Raw genomic sequence first — 23,687 nt, 5'->3', positions numbered from 1 at the left:
TCAATCGCAGTTTCCAGGACAAACTGCGTGGTGAGTTGCGGGGCGAGAAATAATAATAATAATAATAATAATAATAATAATAATAATAATAAAAAATTCTAAAGTCTCTCCCTTCAGCTCTGCGTTTCAAATGCAAATCGAGAGAGAGATTGGTTCCCGCCCCACCCCCTAGCCCGGCTCCTGATTTTTATCCAAAGGACTCCATCTGTATATCCTGTCAAGGAGGAGGAGGAGAGGTGGGAAGCGGGGGCGGGGGGGGGATTGAAGCCAGGCAGGCTGCTTGCTCCCTGGATCCCTCTTCAATAGCCACGGCTGGGTCTTCGGGAGGTAGAAAGAGTCCCTGTGCCGCCTCCGGGCGCCCTCGAACGGAGCTGGCAGCCGGCTCCGGCCGCCGAGCGGTGATATCCCCTGCCCAGAGCAGCATCCCCACCTCCTCTGCCTTCTCCCTCCCTCCTCGCTCCTTCCCTCCCTCCCTCCTCTTCCTCCTCCTCCCGCAGCCCCTATCCGCACCCAGTCGGAGCTGGGCTTGGCACAGACACCCACTTCTCCCGCCGTGTGCCCAGCGGCTGGCCGCACCGTGCCGTGGAGGAGGAGGAGAAGGAGGAGGAGGAGGAGGAGCGGAGCGGCGGCGGCAGCGCTCCTTCCTCCGCGGGTGCGGGCGAGTGTGCGGGCGGGCGCGCAGCCCCCATGCCAGGCGGGTGCCCCGCCGCCCGCAGCCCGACCCCTTCCGCCCGGGAGCATCCCGCCAGCACTTCGCCACGGAGGAGCCGGCGGCCCTTGGGATTAAAATACTCACCGCGCCGGGAAGCCGAGGCAGAGAGGGAGCAGGTAAGTGCCGGCTGCACCTGTGCCTTTCCCTGCCTTCCTTCCCCTCCCGTGTAGGCAGAGGGCGGTCGGAGCAGTTGCGGAAAAGGGCTATACGCTGTTCGTCCGCACCCGCTCGCCCCGGAGCGGCTCCTGCCCGGAGCGGGGCCGCGGCTCTGGGGAGCCGGCGCGGCCGCGGGTAAGTTTGGCGCTTCCCGCTCTGGGGGCGGCCCGGGCAGCGCGGCGGGGACCGGCCGCGGGACCACCGGCACCAGGGATGGCCGGGGGAATGGGGAGAGTGAGAGCACTGGGACTATAGGCGTGCGCACACCTTGTGAGAAATTAGAGAACAATAGCATCACTCTTGACTCTTTGGAGAAGTCTCACAGACAAGCAGGGAAGTGGGGTGGGGGAAGGGAGGACCACGGACTTCTGCAAAATACAGGCAGCACAAAGTCCTGACTGTCTCAGTCCTTTCTGCCAAGCCAAAGCGACTGTCTTGCTTGGCCTTGAAGTCCGGCAGTGATGCTACAGTGCAAAGGATTACTGAGGCAAGGAAATTTCCTGACTTATTTCCTAGAGTTTTCGTCCTTTTATGTCAAGGATGTTCTAGAGTTTGCAAACGTTGAAATTATGGGAGCTATTGTTTTGATTAGTATTCAGCTGGTAAGGCTAGCTCTGCAGTGTTTGGGTGATACTGACCCTTCCCCCTCTGCCCCGTCCCCTCCATCTATCCACATACCCACACTCACGGGCATGTCCTGCTTTCCTACAGTAGGCTGTGTGCACCGGTAGCAAGTGGTTTGTGATCTGGATCCTCAGACTTCTCGTTGCTAATGGAGGAAAAAAAAATATCACTTTTTGAGATATGATTTAGCCTTTATACTCATGCTTTCAGAAGGTGAGGTAGTTCAGGTGAGCCAGCATTCTGCAAATAATGTCTTCCCCTGGATTTAGGGAGAGATGGGAGATGGAGACTATTGAGGTGCTCTGATTCAGGGAACTGAAATGCTGATACTTTATTTTTTTTCCTATTGCAAGGAAAAATCTTGTGTTCTGATAGATAACTTCTCAAGTCAAAGCAGAGACTTGAAAGGGCAGAGTATGCTTCATAGTCTCTCAAAGAAGACATACTGCCTTGCGATTTTTCAGCTAAAACATAGGTGATTGTGCAGCTTTGCAGAAAACAAATTGCTTTTCCAGGACAAATAAATAAATAAGTACATAAAAGAGCCAAACTCTGAAGCGTGCCATTTTCTGAGCGTCTCTCATTGGCATTGATGTGTGACTTGACTTTTCTGCACTCATTACATCTACTAATAATTTCTGTGTTATTATAATTGAAGTTTGCAGGGAATTGTTACTGGTAAAAGCTAGATACTTTCTTTCTGAGAAAGATGGGTCTACATAATACCAGGTGCAGAGCTGTTCAGAGTGCAGTAGCACGAAAGTTGCATAACTAAATTAAGTTTGCTTAGAATAAAGCTTCTGAAGGTACAACAGGTCAGCAGATAAAGATCAACTGTAAAGTCATGTCGATTTTCTCTCAGCAATATCATAACAGTTTTAAAGATGCAGAAGTGAAGTGAGGATGTTTAGAAATTATATGATTGTGCCTCATTAGAGATAGTTCAGTGCAATGTGTGTATTATCATCTCTGGAGGGGGGGGGGGTAAAAAGAGCAAAAAGTCCACTAAACAAACCTGAAGAACTATCTAGGGACCAAATGTGTCATCCTGTTTAAAGTCCTTGGACACAGTTTTATAGTTTTCCAGTCTGCACCTACCAGGGCATCTATCTAGGCATCTAGACACACTTTTTTTAGAATCGTGAAGAAAGGCTAAGTGAGATTTACAAAACAATTGCAATAAAATCCCCATCGGGGCAAGAAAAGCAAAGGAGTTAAAACCTGACTCTGACAACTTTTAATATTAAATATGTGCAATATATAGGGTTTAGGTACTTAATAAAGACTTAAAACTACCTGGAATATTAGGAAAGTGTTAAAAATAATAATGTGATCTACCATTGCATATTATAAGTGCATGTCAGTTAATGTGAATGAAATTACAAACTTCAGTAATACAGACTATTTTCTTGCAAAAAGCCATTAAAGACTGCAGTTTTAATCAAGGGGCATTTCACCCTTATAGTGGGAGACTTTACTGTAATTAAAGGCTGATGTAGGTCATTAGAATTGTGTTAAGTCAGATGACAGTCTCACAACTCTCTTAAGTCTACTTCCATTGATTTGATAGCAAAGCACTCTTGATTATTTGCTATTGGTTTAATTGCAAATAATTCTTATCTTTTCATATAAAAGGGTAACTGTAAAGCATTTGTATAACTGCATATTAACTGTGAATTATCTCATGAGAAGAATGGATACAGCATCCATGTAGATTTTCACCTATCCTTTTCATATATGACTGTGTACGTGTCCATGCTGTGTCCATGTTTTTCTACGTTTCTTCAGCAGTCATAGACTTGACTGAAGGAAATCGTTATTAATGCAAGACTTTACATTGTTCTAGTCCAACTTAAATTCCTACTTTACTATAAACCTGGCTAAGCCTTTTCTCAAAGGGATTCAACTCATAAATTGACTCAAATGTGTGATGGAAATAGAAAATATTTTAAACTTCAAATGGTTTACAGATGAATATGCTGCTTGGGAGCCAGTTTTAGTGATGGGTTGGCTAGTAAGTTTCTGTGTGTGATTTTTGACTATTGGCTTCAGTATCTGATGTGTTCAGCAGTTCTTCAATGAAGGCCTTTCTTGAGGAATTCAGTTTCCTTTAGTTTATCACACACATTTTTTCATGCTACTACTGGGTATTGTTTTCTTGTGGCAATAAAAATCATTAAATTCTAGCTGAGGAAGGGTGCATAAAATAGATGGTTACTTCGGTTCTTCCTGTCAAACCAGGCTTAACTCTAAGCAGTAATACAGGAGTGCCTCCTCTGGGAATTCAGCGGTTCTGCAAGAAAATCATCCCTAGGCATTATGTGAAGTTCCTCAGCTGAAATGAGGCTGCAGAAATTGAGCTTGTGCAAATTTAAATATTTGTCTTGATTGGTCCCAGATCCACAAATACTGCTGGCGTTTCTTTTCAATAACTGATCAAATTAGCATAATCCTTCTCAGCAACTTAGATGTTTCAAATGTGCCGTAGCAAGGTGAAAAAACAGCAAAGCACTTTCACATGGAGAAAATGATATTCGAAAAAAATTTTTCTTTTGTTAATTTTTCTTGGGGAAAAATACCCACCCACCAACAACCCAAACAATTTAACACTCTAGCCACGTTCCATCTTATGATCAACTGCAGAGCTGTATAAAAGACCAAAAGCTGTTGCCTGGGGGGGTTTTGTGCATTTTTTTAAGCCGTATCATTAATGAAGTGTGCCTAGTGTTTTTCTGTTGCCTCATCAGGTCCTTTCACCTGAGTCAGAGGGTATTGGAGCCAGTTTAGTGTAACAGCGCCATATGTTTGGAGCAGTGATAGTTTTTTGCTTGATAACCAGATGCAGACTGCAGGATGTGCACTACATTTACAGATCTCCCATGTGAATATTTAGGCCAGTTAGCGGCAGGAGGTTGTGGTCTGTAGATGTAATGTCATCTGGCATAGGGAATTAATAGGTTTCATTGTACTGCCTTGACGTGCAGAGCTTTATTTCATTGCAGGGTCCCCACTCCACTTGCTCCAAGACACCCTCGTTGTTTGGGTTTTTTTTGCTTTCCCTGAAAGAAGTGATAACCAATCAATGCAATTGACACCATAATTAGACATTTTCTCAAGGATCACATGGTTCCTGTGCCTGTGAAGGAGTCTCCTGTAATGCTTAGGATGTGTAACATGGAGGAGCTGCAGGCTCATAACAAAGGGGAATTTTCTCTGTCACTGAATGTAACACCCTGTCCAATGGACATTGTAAAATCGAATGTCAAAACATAAATATTTCAGTGAGGCAGTTCAGCTGTCAAGAGGCTCACCTGCTGATTCCACTGTGTTTAAAGCATTGTGATTCAAGATCCAGTGGCCACAGTCACCCTCAGAATTATTTCAACACCCAGGATCTGATTTTACTGAATGACCTAAAGTAGAGAACAAACAAACAAGTGTGGGATTACTGTGCATTGTTGACCAAGAAAAGCAAGACTTACTAGCAGGCGATGGTTGGGGTGCACTTTCAGAGTCAGTGGGGTCCAGATTTATGCAGTAAATTTTGCAATGGCATTAAAAATTGAAGGAGTTTGATGAGAGGAGAATAATGCGGCAGAGGGAAAGAAGAGGGAAGAGAAAGCAATAGGAGTGGTAAACTCTTCAGTTACATCTTCAATGAATGCCCTGGGCTAACAGCAAGACCTCAAAATAGAGAAATGCAATCCAGACTAGTGGAGTTCACTAGTGGAAAAGGTTTTGGATTTCCAGTTCTTCCTGAAGCATTTTGCATTGGAAAGACATCAGGACAAAATATGCTGAAGGGCAAAATTCCCTATTGGGTTGAAGAGATTGACAAGGAAATGATATGGTTCATAGATTAAGCTGGCACTGTGACACTGGTAGCAATGTGTGAGCAGAAGTCTGCAGGAATTTGCATTTTGGCAGCAAAGGTTAGGTGGTGCAAAGATGATCTCAAAAGCCTTCAGCAAACTGCCCTGCAGGGCTGGGGAAATCTCAGTGGTGGGGAAAGAGGGCTTCCAAGAGGATATCTCTGAGACTGAAGACTTGTCCTTGTCTACTGCTGCTCTTTGCTACACACAAACAAGGAAGACTAGTCATGATGTGTTGTTTTAGAAATTATGGAGTGAAGCAAAATATTCAGAGAGATTTTCAGTGGGTGTAAATTACCCTTAATTGCTTGCAGTGAGGAGGACTATTCCTTTAAGCTGAGGATCTTATTCATGATCTGAATGTTTTCAACAAATCAAGATTGCCCCTCAGAGACAGTGCATAATAGTGTCTTAGTGTCTTTTTGACACTAGCAGATTGTTTTGGTGAATTAAAGTAGTAATATTTTTCAGATAGCAGTGTACACCAGAATACTTCTCCTACTAGACTGTGGCTTAAATATAGTTTAATTTTTGTACAGCAGGTGGGAGAAAATGTAAATTTCATGATATATGTTGAATAAAGAGGTTATTATTTTGTCAAATGTGTATAGTTTCAGTCTGATGTTTTATGTATCAGTCAGCTGTTTGAGAACATAAATATGACAGTTTGGATATCTAGTGGATTTTTTAATTTTTATTCTTACAGCGGTTCACATGGACAGCATGTTACTGCTCAGCAAAGACAGGCCACGTGCACTATTCAGATCACATAACATACTCTTCAAATTACCCACCAGTTTTTTGCTTGATATTTTTCATATTTTTGATTGCCAGGACTATATGTAAAGAAAATATGAAATACAAGCTCAGATGTGAAAGCTAGAGCCGAAATTACTTTTTAATATTGGCAAAGTGTGAACGAGGATACATTGGATTTGGCCCCTATTTGGGGAGGGGAGTAACATTTTGGAGATCAGAAACAAGATGTAACGGTGCAATTTTGTCCTAGGGTAATTAATGACATCAATCAGTTCTGTGTAATCTGAGTCTTATTTGTGCAGAAAGTGATTGATACCATTTCATAAAAAAGCATCTTTCAGCGACAAGTACAACATAGTTGCAGGTCAGCTTTGCCTTCACTTGACACTCAAGTCTGTAAACACAGGTGGCAGTGAAGACATTAGAATCAGAGCATTGAATACCCTCTATCACTGCTAGTGTTAGTCATATCCAATGTTGCAAGTGCAGCCCTGAACACCGAAGTTATGCTTTAATGAGGAAAAAATGACCAACAGTACCTCTTAGTTTTCAGTTTTATGAAGGCTGTGACATTGCTTATGTGGACTTGTGGACTTCATACTTATAGACTTCATAGAACAGCTGATGTTGAAGTGTTACTTATGCTTGGACAACCCACCATTTTTTTTAAAATTAAAAAATATGTAAGAATATGTGTATGTGTGCGTGTGTGTATACACACACGCACACACACACACAAACACACATATATATATATATATATATATATATATATATATAAGTAAGAAAGGTAATGCAATGCAATTTAATAAAGAGTTATTCCCTAAACAGAAAAGGTTTTTAAATACCAGAGACTTCTGCTTTAGGAGGTATCACACTCAAAAGGCAATGTACTGAAAGAACTATAAATAAAAACCTAAAAAAAGGACTCTAAGAGGAATAGGAAGACTTTTCCTGAAGAGGAGGAAGAAGGGAGGGAAGAGTATTTCAGAGCAGAAAGTGCTGCCACACAGCTGAATAAAAATAATTGGAATTTTGGAATCTATGTGGTGAAAGTATTTGAGAATGAGTAAACCACAACAATTTTTTTTTTCCAGGACATGTGAGTATTCTGCTTTTCATCAGATTGTGCTGTCTAGCATATGGACTGTTTTTCAGTTGGTATTTTGGGTGCGTTTTTCAGTTCTGTGCTGTGGCGTGTGGCTGGGGACCATGGCACTCCATATGGTGGCTTTCATACTTTCCTGCAGGTGTAAAAGAAAGGATATAAGAGAACACTGTTCGAGATAAAGGTTAGAGCAATTCTAGGTTTGGAATGTCTGTTCAGAGCAAGAACAAGACATTTCAAACTGCTTAGTGAAAAGCCTCCAACATATTGTAAATGTTTTACTGACATTTCTTAAGAAAATCCATTTTGTATTTTTATCTCTGTTAAATAACAATCTGCTGCCTCTTTGAAATAAACTGACAGTTTATCAATATCAGATGTCTTTAACATGATGTAACTTAGAGGGCGTAAATCAAGGGTGTGTAAACAGCCTCTACTACAAACAACACTTACAGTAGTTGAACAGAGGGGTAGGAAGTGAACATATCACAGAGGAAGCATAGCTACTCTCCTTAACACACTCTCAGTAATTACTGTCATATGGTCACGATTTACCCAAAGGGCCAGATCAAAACTGAGCTATGACTAGTTGGGATTAATCATTTCAAACTAGGCTCTGCTAGCAAGAATGACACCTGCGTGTTAATCCCGCCGTGAGAAGAGTCGTGGTCCATGTTGGAGTGATGTCTTTTATAACTGTAGCATCCTGTTTTCAAAATTATGGTCTTTAGGTAAGACATTGCCTATTCTCTTTGGGTTGCCTGTAGGGAGACTGGATTTTCACATATGGAAGCTTTCAAATTGCTACTGCTTAGCAAACACGCTCAGTGGGTTTGTGGTTTATCCCACCAGCCTCTAAGCAAAGCCTTTCTGGTGCAGGGCAGCACCACAGAAGGGATTACTATAAAAAGGCTTTAAATACAGTCTGTAATCAGAAGAGCTTTTTATTTGTTTCATGTTTCTGCCCTCTAGGTACCTTTGGCAGCACGATGCATAGGCGTTCTGCAGCTAAAAGAGCCTGACATACTGAAAACAGATAGTGGATATCACATTTCACTCAGTTTTAATACTAGTGGGTAGGGATATAATGATAATTTATCTGGAACGTTTAATGTGTGTGTGATTTAATGTCTAGCCTTTTTAGATTAATTAAATATAGAAAGGATGAAATCTTCTTTCTTCCGTGCCTTCCTAAGGAGCAGCAGTTCACTCCAAATTAATGCCTTGTTATCTATTTTATTTTCACCCTTATTTTCACCTCATATTTGAAGCTTCATAAATGCTTTTTGTCTTCCTCATTGCTCACTCAGACAAGGAGGATGCCTATTTCAGAGACAGCATTGTTTACCTGGTGATTTCCCCAATAGGCAAAGCTATGTTTGGCTCTGACTGACAGAATTTATACTTTTAAAAACATTATACTAAGTATACATTTTTACTTGAGCAGAGAAGGTCACAGTTGTAAAAGGCAGAAAAAAGTCTCCTTTGAGCATTGAAGTTTGAGAGGTTTCTTTAAAAAAAAAATTGCGTTCTACCAGTTTTTAAATTATTAAATTTTGAAATAAAAACAGATGCACAAAAAGATAAAAATTGTATTTGTTAGTGCTGAAAAATCATTCATCATTAAATCAAGATTTCATTGAAAACACAAAATCACATTATCCTCTGATCTTTCTCAGCATATTTCTATATAAATATATAAACTAGTCTAACATGTTTCTTACTATGTCTGACATTTGCTTTAGGAATGTAGTAAAAATGAGTGGGGAGACTCAGGGCTTTTTAGCAGGTCAGGTTCAGATCAGAACAAATCATAGCATCTGGTGCACTGTGACTAAGAATCAATCAAATTGTTCTGATTAATCTTATACTCCTTTATTTTACTTTTGAGTTATATGGAAGAGATTTAAGCTAGGATGTGTCCCTCCTGTTAATACAACTTCCTGACTGTAGCCAGTTTGTAATTATATCATAGTAATGACAAGCAAAGTAAACCACAGCAGACAGAGGAGAAAAGAAATCAAATCAAATGACTGTAAATAACAACACTTGCTTTGATTATTTTAAAGAGAAAAAAATGTATCATTTGTACTGGGAAAAATAAATGGTGTATTAAGAGAACAGTCAGGGAAAAACGTTATGACTATAAATACATCTATATCAGCAGTAGTAATGCCATCCAAGGAGTTTGCTGTAAACTCTGAGACTGCTTATGTAAACTCATTGGTATTGATGATGAGAAATGTAATAAATAAACATTTTTCATGCATGATGTGAAAGCTGTGAAGAATTATTTGCATTCTTAAAAAAAAAAAAAAAATCTGACAACGGTTCTTGTCTTTTTCCTGGATAGGTACCTGTTACAACATTTCTTTGGTGAAGGCTATTCAGCAGTGGTGACATCTTCCAATCGACCACTCTGCAAATTATTATCTCTGGACTCCCAGCTGACACCCTGCCAGAGGCTAGAGCTACTGAGACAACTGGAATTGTGCCTGCTTTGGTCAAGGTTTTTTCTTTCACGGAGGAAAAAAAAAAAAAAAAAAAAAAAAAGATGAAGCTGGGCAAAGCGGAGTTCTGCCATTTTCTGCAGATACTAGCTCTTCTCCTGTGTCTTTCTGGGATGAATCAAGCAGAGCTCACAAGGTCCAGGTCAAAGCCCTACTTTCAATCAGGGAGGACGAGAACCAAACGCAGCTGGGTGTGGAATCAATTCTTTGTGCTGGAAGAATACATGGGTACAGACCCACTCTATGTAGGAAAGGTAGGGGATTTAAACAAAATTTGGAGGGTGCAAATGCTTCCTTTTTCATGTGTTTATATGGTGCAAACTTTTAATATTAACTGAAAATTTTAATTCCATCAGTGCGGTTGACTTAAGCCAAGATGGGACAAAGTTTTGTAGTTTGAAAAAGAAAAAAGGTTTAGTACTTCAAAACAGCAATGTACTACATTCCTATAAGATTGCAACATTCCTCTCTCACATTTTTCTTTAAGAGCTCTACGTATTAGCACTACTTCTTTAATGGAATACAGTAATGAAAGTGTTTAACTCCCACTGACAGAAGAAAGTATTTATTACTTACATTAGAGTTTATTTCTTTTACATAGAAATAGAGTAACATAAGGATGAATGTTCTTTTTTAAGAGCTAACAGCTAGCCCCAGAAAACAGAAGTTCTGTATTATTTTGTTTGCTCCCTAAAAATCAGCACTACTGAAGGCAAGAGAGAAAGAACGAGGCATCTGTGGGTGTGACGAGTGAAAAGGAGGGCATGTCCGTGTTACTGCTTTGCTTTGACTTTGCCTGGCTGGCATATTGGCACCTTGGGGGCCTTGCTGTCCTCTGCACATAGCACAGCCTTGTGGCTTTACGTCTGATGGGCACGGGTCCAGTACAGAGCAAGCCCTTACATCAGGGCATCCCAAATGGTTCATTCTGAGCGCCCGTCGCTGCACGTGGAGCACTGTGAGCACAGCTGTGAATCTGGGACTTAGCTCATTCACTGCTAGTAGGTAATATGCTTCCTTCAGCAATGATGAAGGGGAAAAAAAACCCACATAAAACACCAAACAAAACCCCCTCTGGTGTTTCTATGTAACATTTATGTGTAATCATCTTATTGAAAGGAAAAACCATTTTTCTCTGTAATATCAGAATCAATAAATAGAGTTTCTCGTTAAAATACAGCAAATGCATAGAAAACAAGGGAGTGACAGCTTTTGGCACAACAACATGCTTGCAGAAAAGGAAATGAAGTAATCTGAAATTCACCGCTTCAAATATGCAACTGCAATGAATTTCAGCTTACTTAATGCATCCTACTGAGACAAAACCTTGATGTTTGTGTTAATACAGTTAAGCACTTAGAATTTAATCATGCCAACTGAATAATCAAGTTAAATGGTGAACTGCTTTCATAACTGCAGCTATGGTGGGGTTTAGGTCCTTTTCTGAACTGAGACTTATACTTTGCACAACTGAACTTTAGAGAAAGATGTGTTAGAATCACAAATGTGATCTGAAATTACAGCCATCCTGAAAGTTTTGGTAAAGTTTTAGGTTATGTAGCAGTTTCCATTCTGATGCCATGTAGCTGCTGCTTGTCTATGTGAGTTGGTCTTTTAGGCAAATTTGTTTGCAGGTTGGAGCTTCTCTTCTGCTTTTAAAAATGTCCTATTTGGCATTCTTGCCCATTGATAAAATAGAAAATGTGGATTGCAAATTTCAATTCCTCCCCTGGAAGAGATGTCTCTAAATATTCCAATGAAAGCTGGTTTTGATCTGTAGTAATTCTCATATTCAGTCAATTGCTGTATTATGGCCAAAAATGCTGTGGTAGCGCTACAGTACATGATATTTGCATGTATGTGGTTATTTTTAGCTTCACAGTCTGCTCTTTCCTGTCCTTTACGAGAGTCCTAGCATTCGTAAGCAGATATCTTTTGAAATGCAAACCTTTTTTTTTTCTTTCTTTTTTTTTTTTCTGAAACCGTCTCTGCCCAGCCTGTTTTTGTATCGGCAGTATGAATTGTTGGCTCAGGAACTCACACTTGGACCAGCAATCCATTTTGTAGGAAAAGCAGATAAAAATTTGCACTTACAAAAGGAAACCCATCTTCCTGGAAACAGAGTCCTTGCTGAGCATCTTGTAAGATAAGACGTGCCCAGTTCCTAACCCTCTCACTGGAGAGGCTTTTCACTGTGTGGCTCCTGAGGTGCAATCATGACCAAAGCTGCATTCCCACACATGGAAGCAAAAAAGGTGAAGAAGTGATTTTCTTTTCTGTGTCTACATAATATGTGTAGCACCACTCTGAAGTGAGCAGCAGTTGCCTTCCTCCCCCTCTCCTCCCTTTAAAAGTATTGCTGTTCTTGTTTTAAATCCTTTGCAGCTAGGTAGGGACTGAGAAGACTCAGATTTGGGTAGGAAGGCTGGTTTTTTTTTGGTTTGTTTCCTTTTTTTTTTTTTTTTTTTCCCTTGGTGAGGAAGCTACAGGAAGCAAAAAGCTGGCATAACTCACTTCTCTCATCAAGTGAAGTGGAAGCAGCAACCAAACTCTGCTTAATGCTCTGCAGAGTGCTCTACTCCAGGGAGGTCAGTTCTGCACTGCCTTACGATGCTTTGCAGGGTGCCAGTCTAACTGCACATCCAGGAAGGAGGGACCTTTCCCCAGCTTTTAAGAGCTATGAGGTAAAAAGGCTTCAGAAACGCTCAAGCAAATGGAGCTGCAATAGGGAATATTGTCTCCCCACCACTATTCAATTTTACAAAGTGTTAGGCAATTCTGTTTGGAAGGCAACATTTGGAGAATACTAGGGTTTCACAGCAAATCACTCAAGAGTTTTGAAATGCCAGTGTTAATTCCATGTTCAGCATTAACTCTGCGCTCGTGGGTGTCTGCATTCTGACACTTTAATTACCTGATCATGTAGGGTAAAACCCTATTCCTTGTAAACAATGTAGCAGGATTCCTATTCACCTCAGTAAGACAATGTTTCACTTAATTTTTCAGTGGTTTGATGTTTGTTTAACAAGGTTTCGGATCCATACCTGAGGTATATTGCAGCCTTCCTTCTGGACATCCATTTATTGGTAGAATTTTTTTTTTTCCTAAATGCATATGTATTTCTTTTCTTAAGGCAGCAGGGCCTGTTTCTTATGTCACTGCAGAAATCTCTGGAGGAGATCCTTTAATTTTACACTAATAGGAGTCAGAGGTGGCAGAAATTTTGTGCCTTTGTTTTTTTGTGTTTTTCTTCTTTTTTTTTTTTTTTTTTTTCATGTAGGTCTTTCCTCTCCATGATACAAATTTTAATTATCTTCGATGTAATTCTGAGCACCTCTTGGGAGGTGCTTGACATGTAATCAGGTTGTGGACTGAACCCCCTACAATTTCTTTCTGTCCATTAGCACAGCATATGTTATATTCTCTTGAAGGGTTAAAGCATTTAACTATTTAGCCCATTTACCTGTTTGGATAAGCCCTATTCTCTTCTAGGCGTTCTGTGTAGAAGATGAGGCAGTTAACTGTGATGCTAATTGAGCTAGAACCATAGTTGGCTCCTGATTTCTGAAAAATGTTTACTATTGTCTTGGTAATATGTTTTTTTTTTTATTTTCCATATAAATAACTTTAATAGAATCTATTTGGGCAAAAAAAAGTAATAGTATAGAGTAGTTCTAAATGATTCAATTTAAATTTAGCAAAAAGTGTATTATATTACATTGAATTTTTGAAAAGCTATGTACAGTCTTGTAATTGAAGTTTCTATGCGTACACATTGGCAAGAAGGGATGTAGTTAAAGTAGAACTTGAAAATGTTGTTGATATCTTTTTTAGGTTTTGTTGTATAACTATGAGACATCCAGTTTTGTTTGTTTGGTGTTTTTGTTTGGGTTTTGTTTGTTTCTTTGTGTTTTTATTTTTGGTTTTATTTGGTTGGTTTGTTTTTGGAGTGGTTGTGTTGTGGGATTTTTTTGTTTGGGATTTTTGTTGTTTGTTTTGTATTTGGAGGGGGTAATTTCTTTTACGTTCTGCTTCAAGAGTGTCAGTCTCCTCAAAAGCATTATGACACAAAATCTCAACCAGCAATTCTTTCATTTTTCTTATTAAAAAGTGAAAAAAAAATCAAAAGAAGCCACAAATAAACCTGAGGAAATTAAACAAGGCTGTGAACTCCATGTGAGATGCTGATTGATGGCTGGCTTCTCTGTTTTCTTTTGGATCCAAATCAAGACTCCTTTTCCAATGGCTCTAAATTTAGGTATAGTTAAAAGGCAGTTTCAAGCTTTTTGCTGAGTTGAACTCTTCTTTTCCCCTGAGATCTCACTAACATATGAAGCACTGAAAATAAAAGACACAGACTTTTGATTGAGCACAAACCCATTAAATTTATATGTAACTTTGAGAGGTTCCCTGATAATTCTCAAAAATAACACTTGGAACTTGTAAGATATCCTGAATGTAGTTATTATTTATAATGTATGCAAAAGGAAAGCATACATTCTAATTTGCATTTTCTAGTTTGTAACTTCAAGAAAAAAGGTTAAACAAGTAAACCGAGTGTGTCGTTTCCTAGAGCTCCCAGTCACTGCGTTCCAGTACAATTTTACCTGTCTTTGTTTTTGCTCTAACTATTTTAAGATAAAAAAGCTTGTTGGATTCAATTTTCAAACATTGACGGAAGTGCATAGAAGCTCATATTTGTATTATTACTTTCTGGAATAGTGCAGAATGAGTAAAGCATGAAAAAAACACAGTGAACTTAAACTTTTCCTATAAAATTGGGTCATTTAAGAGAATTTGCAGGTTTTACAAGTTTTAAGAGAACTTCCAGGCAGGATGGGGAAAAGGTTTTTAAAGTAGAAAAAATAACAAGAAGTGTATGTTATTGTTGGCATAGAGAGTGGATGGGGTTTTTTTCAGTCTCAGCAGTTTGGAGGGAAGGAGGCCAGGCAGGGGAAGATACTGGGTTTTTTGTTTGTTTGTTTGTTTGTTTGTTTTGGTTTTTTTTATTTTTTTTTATTTTTTTCCAAAGATGTTGGCAAATATGTCAATAGAGTGACATAATTCACACACTGTATTTATCTGTGCTGTAACCTTATATCAGCGGTAGAGTTCTTTTCTTAGAACTGTATCCTGACAATTTCAGATGCTGCTGATGAATTTTGACTGACTTGGGTAATGAGTGTCTTTGCTAAAAACACTTTAGGCAGTGCATACTGTGGAAGTGCTGGCCCCTCAGTTAAACTCGGACCAATCTGTGGGAATATCAGCTGGTGAGAAACTGAGGGAATTTCATGTGTGATGAAAAAGCTGAGGGTTTCTGCATAGAATTAGCCCAGACAGCTTTTGATCTTTCTACAGCAGTTTTACTGACACTTTGGGAAATGGAGAGAAGATAGGGTGATATTACCATGGCTAAATGTAGGTAAGAGAGGCTGTGCTGCCTCATTTGCAGAGAGCAAAGAAGAAGGTGGGTTGGGTGCAATACCCTGGAGGAATCCATCCCTCCTGATGCTTCTAGAGGTAGCCACAGGGACCTGCACTCTCTGCTCAACTTCAGCCCTGGGGTCTTTTCCCTCAAAACGTCCTGTACAATGTCCTGTACATGTCTACTCTGCAAGTAAGCTCCTGCTGAGAGTAGCTACAGATTTGAACAGAGGTTTTTTTCCCTTTTTTTTCTCCACCCCAAGTACTTTTGGAAAAAAAATATTTCCAAACAAACCAAACTAAAACTAGCTATTTTTTGTCTGTCTTTGTGGCCCCTCTGTGGAAAACAAAGACGGCATAATAACTCAGAAAGAAACTTCCCCTTTGTTATATTTTTTCCCCTTTTCTATTTGTGTTATCTTTACTTTTATCATAATCTTTGAAGCACTGTTGTTTTATATACTCCCCAAAGGCCATTTATGAAAGGGAAGAAGCAAATCTACTGTATTTCTGATATTTATCCATCTCTGGAACTCTTTGCTTTTCTGTGCTATGAAAATTGATAACAATTGACCTTTTAAGCAAAATGGGACATGCCATTCCTGGCAAATGTTTTTCTACCACAAGTGCTGCAAATGAAATGAATGAACAAATGACAAAATAGTCAAGTCCTATTTACTTGCTTTGTGGATTGAATCTTGGTGAAGGGATGCTTCAGTTTTACAGCAGTGGTATGAATTTGCCATCTCAGCTTGTTCTATCCAGTCACTAGTAGCACACACTTCTCTTCATAAGATAGTCACTGTGGGCTTTGCATTATTCCATACTGTACTTTATGTGGATTACCCCAAATAACTAAGAGCTGACTGACAATCTGAATTTTTCCTACTTAACATGCAGGGCTAAAGTGTCTCTGGGGAGAATGGTGAGATTAAGGCTCACAGGAAGAATTATCCAAAAGGATAACTTAAAATCTACTGCTTTTTCCTGGTTGATTTCATTAGCCTACCCAGCTATACTGTAATTTCTTCTTTCCCTCTTGAAAGGAAGTCCTCTTCTCACAGAGCTTCGTGGATACAGAAAAGGGTTTTATGCTGGAGATTTAAAATTATGACAATTTCATGTGCTCAAGCACTAAAATACAGTTTGTATGTAATTTCATTATTAGAAGTGAAAATAGAGTTGAGAGACTTACAGTAGGATACTGAACCAGAACATGCAGCTTTTTCATCTCTTAGTATAATATAGAACATTGATCCTTAACATGTGCCATTACAGGAGAGGAAGGTTAGTGAAGGTGATGACAACATCCGCTGATGAAGTAGCCCTCACTGCAGTTTTTCATTCAATGGTGCAGGCGTGCTATTTATATAATCCTGTAATACCTGTTCTGTATTTCAGTAGACTAATAGGCTCTACCTGCAGTGCTCTGCTCTGAATTTCTTTTGGGCATTATTTAAAACTATATTTTATGGGTCCTGACAAAATAGAAAAGCAAGAGTAAAAGCTAATTTTACAACAATATGTAGATGTGAGTCTCCTGTATGCTTGGCTGGTTATCAGAAAATGCCTTTTTTTCATGAGAGCATGAGACTTACAGTTTTGATGTCAGTCAAGCTGATCCTGTTTCAGCTGAATTTTTTTTAGTGATGTTGTAACATTGCTTCTCCTTTTCATCTCCTGAGGTTGTTCTTGGTCCTCTAGTACTTGCTATTGGCTGTCATTCGGCATCCAGTTTTACCTCCATCCTCTTGTCTCACAGTTGTGTATTAACAACATTGGACATAAATTGCTATAAAACTATGGCTAGCAAGAACAGAGTATTTGCTTAGGAAATCCATTCATGAATTATTGTACTAGGCAAAATTCAAGCAAATGCATCCCCTGCTCTAAGGCAGTGGTCTTTTCAGGCAAGAAACAATAGCAGAGTAAGAAGCAATGACAGAATTTAGAGAAATATAATCTTAGTCAACATCTGAAAATAATTTGAGAACAATAGGTCACTCTTGTTCTTTGCTATGGAGATAGAATATTATTTTTTCTGACAATGAGATTAATCCAATATTTTAAAACATTATGAACAGATAATAGTTCTTTCCTGTCTTTACTTGCCAGCCTTTATGGATGACAAGTCAGTTGAAATTCCTAAGTACAAACCTATTCAATAGTTATGTCAGTACAAGGCTGCATCTACTTTCAGACTAGTGAAGATAAAGGGTATTTTTCAATTGCTATCAAAATATTGAAATGCATAAGCTTTAAAGGTTTATATCTTGTAACCTGCTGTCACACTGCCTTTTTCATGTTTCCTTTTCTTATGCTTTTTATGTTAACCTTAAGTGTCTGTCTACAGACTCATTGGACATTCATTCAATGTATTAAGTATTTTCCATGTGTCACAGTCTAAAAGTGCTGCCAGGACTATTGCTACCTTGTTATAATTCCTCTTTGCTCCACATTGTTTTTTAAATATTATACTGCACCTTTTAAGTTCCTTTTCCTTTTTTTTTTTTTTTTTTTTCTAGTAATCACTTAATAAAATAGTATCTGTGTATATATGTCAATGTTTCAGTGCTAACTTTAACCAGTTAAGGGACTACCTGGGAGAACATATTTAGAGAATCTGAAAAAATCAGGGAATGGTTCCTTCACATGCAGTTAGCTGGCTTTCACATAAATATACTGGTGATAAGTCCTGGAAAATCTCTGCAGTATAATCTTTTTCTCTTAGCATCATGCATTTCCTTGGAAGAGAGAGCTGAGCTAAGTACTAATGGTGGAACAGCTGAGAGAAGAAAGATGTTAATACACGAGATTGCTCAGTTCTTTCAGAATAACTATTAGCTATCTTATACTATGAGAATCTTCTCTATCACTTTTGCACTGGAAGAGGCACTTACTGTCATGTAAATTAGAGGCAAGTAGCTCTTAGAAAAGAAAGTGGAGTTTATGCTATTGAGAGAACTCTAGTTCATGGTATGAGTAGCAGCCTTTACCAGGAGCAGAAGTCTGGAGATGTCATGCTTAATCTCTCCTAACTTCAAGGCTGTAAGAAGGAGGATCAGCCAGTTAAAAATAGGGACGGGGGTTGTTGATATAAATAAATGTTGTGAACACCTAACTATAGATCACTTTACCTCAATCTATAAATGGGAACCACCTTCACATTTCCAGGCTAAGTGTAAACTTAGCCAATAAAGAAACTCCACTGACAACAGAAGAATACATCATGAAAAGAAACTGATCACCCAAATCAATAAATATGCTCATAAAATTGTAGGATATAATTATTATTAATTCTTGCAGATGTTTTTGACTCTTTTTTTACTACCACTAATAGTTCTGTCCATGTACAAGTATTTGCTGGTGTTACAGCAAATGGTGCTGTTGCAAAAGTAAGATTGTTTTTATGTGGGTGTAAGTCACATAGTATGGTAGAAGCACTCTTCAAGTCATAAACATAGAAAAGAATAAACTTTTTTTTTTTTAAATAAATGGGAATACCAAGAGAAATATAGCTATTTTGCATACAGCATTTCATGTGCAATTACTCGTGTACCAGAAAACACAAAATATGCCTTACTGGCTCAGTCTTAAGCTGTGTTTTTCAGAGTGCTCCCCTGGGAGAAGAATGTAATTTTAAAAATTCAAGAAGAAGGCAAAACTTTTTTAATATGTTTTGATTATTAAGTTGTGCTGTTTATAGAGTAACTGAAGATTTAATCCAGAATTTCGAAATCAGTTTTATTGACCCCAGGAGACAATTTGAGAATATTAATGTTGGAATACAATTATCTGACCATTTTAAAATTGAATTTTAATGGCTATTTTATTCTATAGGTTAGAAAAAGAGGAATACTGAGGAATGATTTGCAACAAGTATCAACATATTCCACACTTTGACAGTGAAAAAATAGTGCCTTCCTTTTAAATAGCCATAAAGTATTCTTAAAGCACTCAAGGCCTGCATTGCAGTGTTTCTCCTGGGTGAATAGGGTGTATGCTAAGAACAAATAAGAATGGTCTGACTTAATGTTCTGCCTACATCATAGGAGATTCTTTGTCCCTCTCTGAGTAGAAAGAAATACATTTAATGTCACTTTCCAGGTGATATAAGGAGATTTTGCTGCATGAATTCCACAAAATGCTGCCATAGTCATATTGTCTCATTTAGTTTTCCTGTTTCCGTAAACCATGAGTAATTACCTTAAGGATTACAGAGACATGCAATTCTGTTGCCGTGGAGTATGTGTGAGGAGAGTTGAATGCACAAAGTTATTTTCCATTTGAAATTCTTCCAAAATATGGAAAATCTGATACTTGGATACATGTGTAAGGATGATAAGCTCCTTAAACATTTTATACTGAGGTACCAAATTGTAACCCTGCTGACTAGGCAGTGAAGCAATTCATTTTCCTTACAAGGTAGGCAGGTGCTGTATGAGGCAAAGTTTAGCTTGTTATCCTATAACAATGAAAAGTTTTCAGACACAGCTGGGAAAAGCAGATGGTCATTTCTTAAGTTTCCATAATCATGGTATAAATGCAATGCCATAAACTAGCAAAATGCTTAACTTGTCTTTCTTATACAATTTATACACATTATATAGGCAGAGTAGGCATTTGGAAAAGCGCTTGGCATATTTTTATGTTTCTTTTTTAGCTTACAGGGCTATAATGCTGTATAGTGTTTATATTAAAAACTGTTAAATAATTCCACTTGCTCCTGGATGTTCATAATCTTCATGCATATGTAGACTGTTATCCTCACCACCCATCTTTTACCCTTTACTATTTAACTGTTGCTTAGCCAAGCAAGACTTTTAAAAGGTTTCACTTTTCAGTCAGCACTGCTTTTTTATTTGTTCCCTTTCTTTTTTGAGTATGTTCTTGACAATACAAAGCCGTGAGCCAAAGCACTCTACTATACCTTCTTCTAAACAGAACATAAGCCAACTATTACTTCCTTTGTCATTGTATGATTCCAATTCCACTATTCATGTTTGTTTCTTTCTTTGCAAGTTCTTGTCCACTACCACTCTGAGGATCTTAAAGGCATATTGCTTTTTGGTTTTTTTCTTTATGCTGAATCCTGAGTGAGTATCGGTCCCAAAGCAAAGGAAATATTAGTTGTTTGAAAAGTTACTTCAGTTTATCTGACTGATAAAGTGAATGAAACCATGTCCAATGAGGTTTTAAGGGACAAATATGCAGGAATTAGAACAATAGCAGTTATGAAGCATACACATAAATGTGTCTGTGGGTATATATGTGTAGCAAACAATGGAAGGACCTCACATTGAGGAATAATTGCTGCTTGTACAGAGACATTTAATCAATTCAGATTTATCTTAAGGTTCAAAGAAAATGTAAAAATTCTAGTCTCAATGCTTTTAGTACAGGAAAATAGAGATTGAAAAAGTTGAAGAGAAGAAAAAGTATCCCAGAGAGTAAGTGTGAGAAGGGAAGCATGAGAAGGGAAGGATGAAGCATTTTACTGTGTTTTTCTCACTCTGGAGCCAGTAAAACTGAAAAGAACATATCAAAGCAATCAGTGAAAATGTTAAGTTAGATTAAGGTATAAAAATCCAATCATAGAATGGGTAAGACTGGAAGGGAAGGGACCACAGTGGGTCATTTAGTCCAACTCTCCTGCTCAAGCAAGGTCATCCTAGAGCACATTGCACAGAATTGCGTATTACAGATGGTTCTGTAACATCTCTAGTGAGGGAGACTCCACAACCTCTCTGGGCAATCTGTTCCAGTGCACGGTCACAGTAAAGAAGTTGTTCGTCATGTTCAGGTGGAACTTCCTGTGTGCCAGTTTCAGCCCATTGCGTCTTGTCCTATTGCTTGGAACCACTAAGAGGAGCCTGGCTCCATCCTCTTAGCACCCTCCCTTTGGGCACTTATACACACTTATGAGGTCCCCTCTCAGTCAACTCTTCTCAAGGCCAACAGGCCCAGTTGCTCAGCTTTTCCTTGTAAGAGAGATGTTCCAGTCCCTTAATCATCATTGTTGTTCTTTGTTGGACCTGCTCCAGGACCTCCATGTCTCTCTTTACTGAGGAGCCCAGAACTAAACTGAGGACTCCAAAAGTGGCTTCACAAGGATTGAGTGGAGGGGCAGGATTACATAATTTCATAATGTAGTCCAGGATCCCATTGACCTCTTTGTCCCTAAGGGCACACTCTTATGGGCAGCTTGTTGTCCACCAGGACCCCCAGGTCCTTCTCCACAGACCTGCTTTTCACCAGGGCGGTCACCAGCTTGTCCCAGTACATGGGGTTATTCTTCCCCAGGTGCAGGACTCTGCATTTGCCTTTGCTGAATTTCAGACTGTTCTTATCTGCCCACCTCTCCAACCTGTTGAGCTCCTTCTGGAGGGCTGCACAGCACTCCAGCATATCAGCCACTCCTTTAGTTTTGTGTCATCAGCAAACTCTCTGAGGAGGCCTCTGCCCTTTCGTCCAGGTCATTGATGGATAAGTTAAACAACACTGGGCCCAGTATTGAACCTTGGGGGACACCATTAGTGTCAAGCCTCCAACTAGACCTTGTGTCATTGATTATGACCCTCTGACTTCTGCAGCTCAGCCAGTTCTCAATCCACCTCACTGTCCACTCATCCAGTCCACACTTCCTGAGTTTTCCTATGAGGATGCTGTGAGAGACAGTGTCAAAAGCCTTGCTTAAGTCAAGAAAGGTAGACAATATCCACTGCTCTCCCTTCATCCATCGAGATGGTCCTTTTGCTGTAGAAGGAATTAGGTTTTTCCAGTGTGATTTGCCATTAGTGAATCCATGATGACTACTCCTGATCACCTTCTTGTCATCCACATGGATAGAGATGGTGTCCATCACCTTTCCAGGGACTGAGGTGAGGTTTACCTTATATGTATGTCTTGACTCCTTTGCTCTTTGCTAAGGAAGCTGTATGCATCTGTATGGCTCACACATTGGTTTAAGTTGCATCAGTGAGCCACATGGATTCTAGAAAGAAGGCCTTGCAGGTACCAATGCTAGCTGACTTGGTAATGTTAGAACAGACGTAAGAGGAGGGCAGCTAGCCAGACATCCAGTAACACCCAGGTTTGAGAAATGTGCAGAGGACTAGGTCTGTTAACTAGCAGATGCATTCAAAAGGGATGAAAAGGTAAATAAAGCTCATTTGTGATCAAAAGAGGAAGATACCGTGTGCCACAAGGTAATCTGTGACACAAGACAGCAGCAAAACCAAATATTATCAAAAGGAAAACTAGTAGAACTAAGTTGATGTTTCTTTTATGGGAAAAGGGAAGCAATGGATAAAAAATGAAAGATGTAAATATTTCTTACAAAACATTGTTTGAGAGGGCTAGAAAATTTGTAATTTGTTCAAAAAAAGCCTAAAACACAAGCAGCATAGTGCCAAACAACATAGGACAAGACAGAACAGCATTCCATGCATAGAGGTTCCAAAAATTTTTGGGTCAAGATAAAGCATAGAATAGCAAAAAAGCAACACGCAGATCTGGGGGAGTCCAGGCAAGTCTGAGCTCTCAGCAGACGGATTGAAGGATGCAAATATGTGCAGCTGTCAGGGCAGCAAATGGACCATGCCCAGACTGTTTCAAAATAAGAAAATGATGAGTTCTATGGTCTACCACTAAAGAAGGCATCTCTCACCTTAGAAAGCAAATTTTTCTTGGGAGTTAAAGGGATGAAATAATGACACATGATTTTCAGAACCTCAGTAGACACCTTTCTTTCTAGACCGATATTTTGAAGTTCATCATTTCATGTAAATATATTTTATGCCATCTGTTTGAAGGCTGCATGAGAATTTTTTCCTGCAGACTAATTTCAATGTCCTGTAAAAATTAGACATTGCTCCATACTATGTCAGTCACAGTGTCACATTCAACAATTTCCATTCATCTATTATTTTTGTAAGTAGGGATGGGTAGAAGATGATGGTCCATTCTGCTAGTCTGATGTCAGATTCATCTTTTCAGATTTTTTTTTTTCCAATTTTACTTCTAGTAACACAAAATTAAGTCAATGACTGCTTTTCATGTGGGATGATACAGACTGAGGGCCCCAGGTGCTTTGTCATGCTTCCAAAATACATGCCAGGCAAGCAATGAGGCTGGAAGGAAGATGGAAAGATTAAGATGTCCACTTTAATGACAGGTCCTTCTGATATCTTTAGAGATATAAGAGTCTGTATCTGCATACGGCACTAAAAATTAAAGATACTTACATTTGCGTCTGAAATTATGTTATCATCTGTGTATTAGATAGTGGCCCACCTTCTAATTCTGACCATTTGATGCCTCCTTTGTACTAAAACTGGAAATACCAATTCAGAACACTGTTTTGGATTGTAGCAGGATGTGCTAACAGTGGATCAGATTAAATTCTTTGGAAAATTACTTCATAAAATAATTAGCAAGATAAAGGGGAAACATACTGCAACTTAGCCATCAAGGTAGGAAGAGTTAAGTTTATTACAGTGAACAAAATGATCTGCAAT

General features: G+C 39.1%; 1 protein-coding gene across 1 annotated transcript in view; it reads left to right on the top strand.

The window, feature by feature from the left end:
- The first annotated feature begins 517 nt into the window (after window positions 1–517).
- The window catches only part of CDH7 (cadherin 7), an 86,932-nt gene continuing 63,762 nt past the window's right edge, over window positions 518–23,687 (top strand). Inside the window, exons 1-2 of the mRNA XM_027896193.1 lie at window positions 518–828; window positions 9,585–9,995. Coding sequence (XP_027751994.1) covers window positions 9,786–9,995 — 210 coding nt within the window. The 5' untranslated portion in view covers window positions 518–828; window positions 9,585–9,785. The remainder of the gene's footprint in view (window positions 829–9,584; window positions 9,996–23,687) is intronic.

This window comes from Empidonax traillii, unplaced genomic scaffold (assembly GCF_003031625.1).
Source record: "Empidonax traillii isolate 1590-97213 ecotype Southwest subspecies unplaced genomic scaffold, ASM303162v1 scaffold486:size464155, whole genome shotgun sequence".
Classification (NCBI taxonomy): domain Eukaryota; kingdom Metazoa; phylum Chordata; class Aves; order Passeriformes; family Tyrannidae; genus Empidonax; species Empidonax traillii.
The sequence above is the reverse complement of the archived record's forward strand: the minus strand, read 5'-3'. Positions and strand labels throughout refer to the sequence as shown.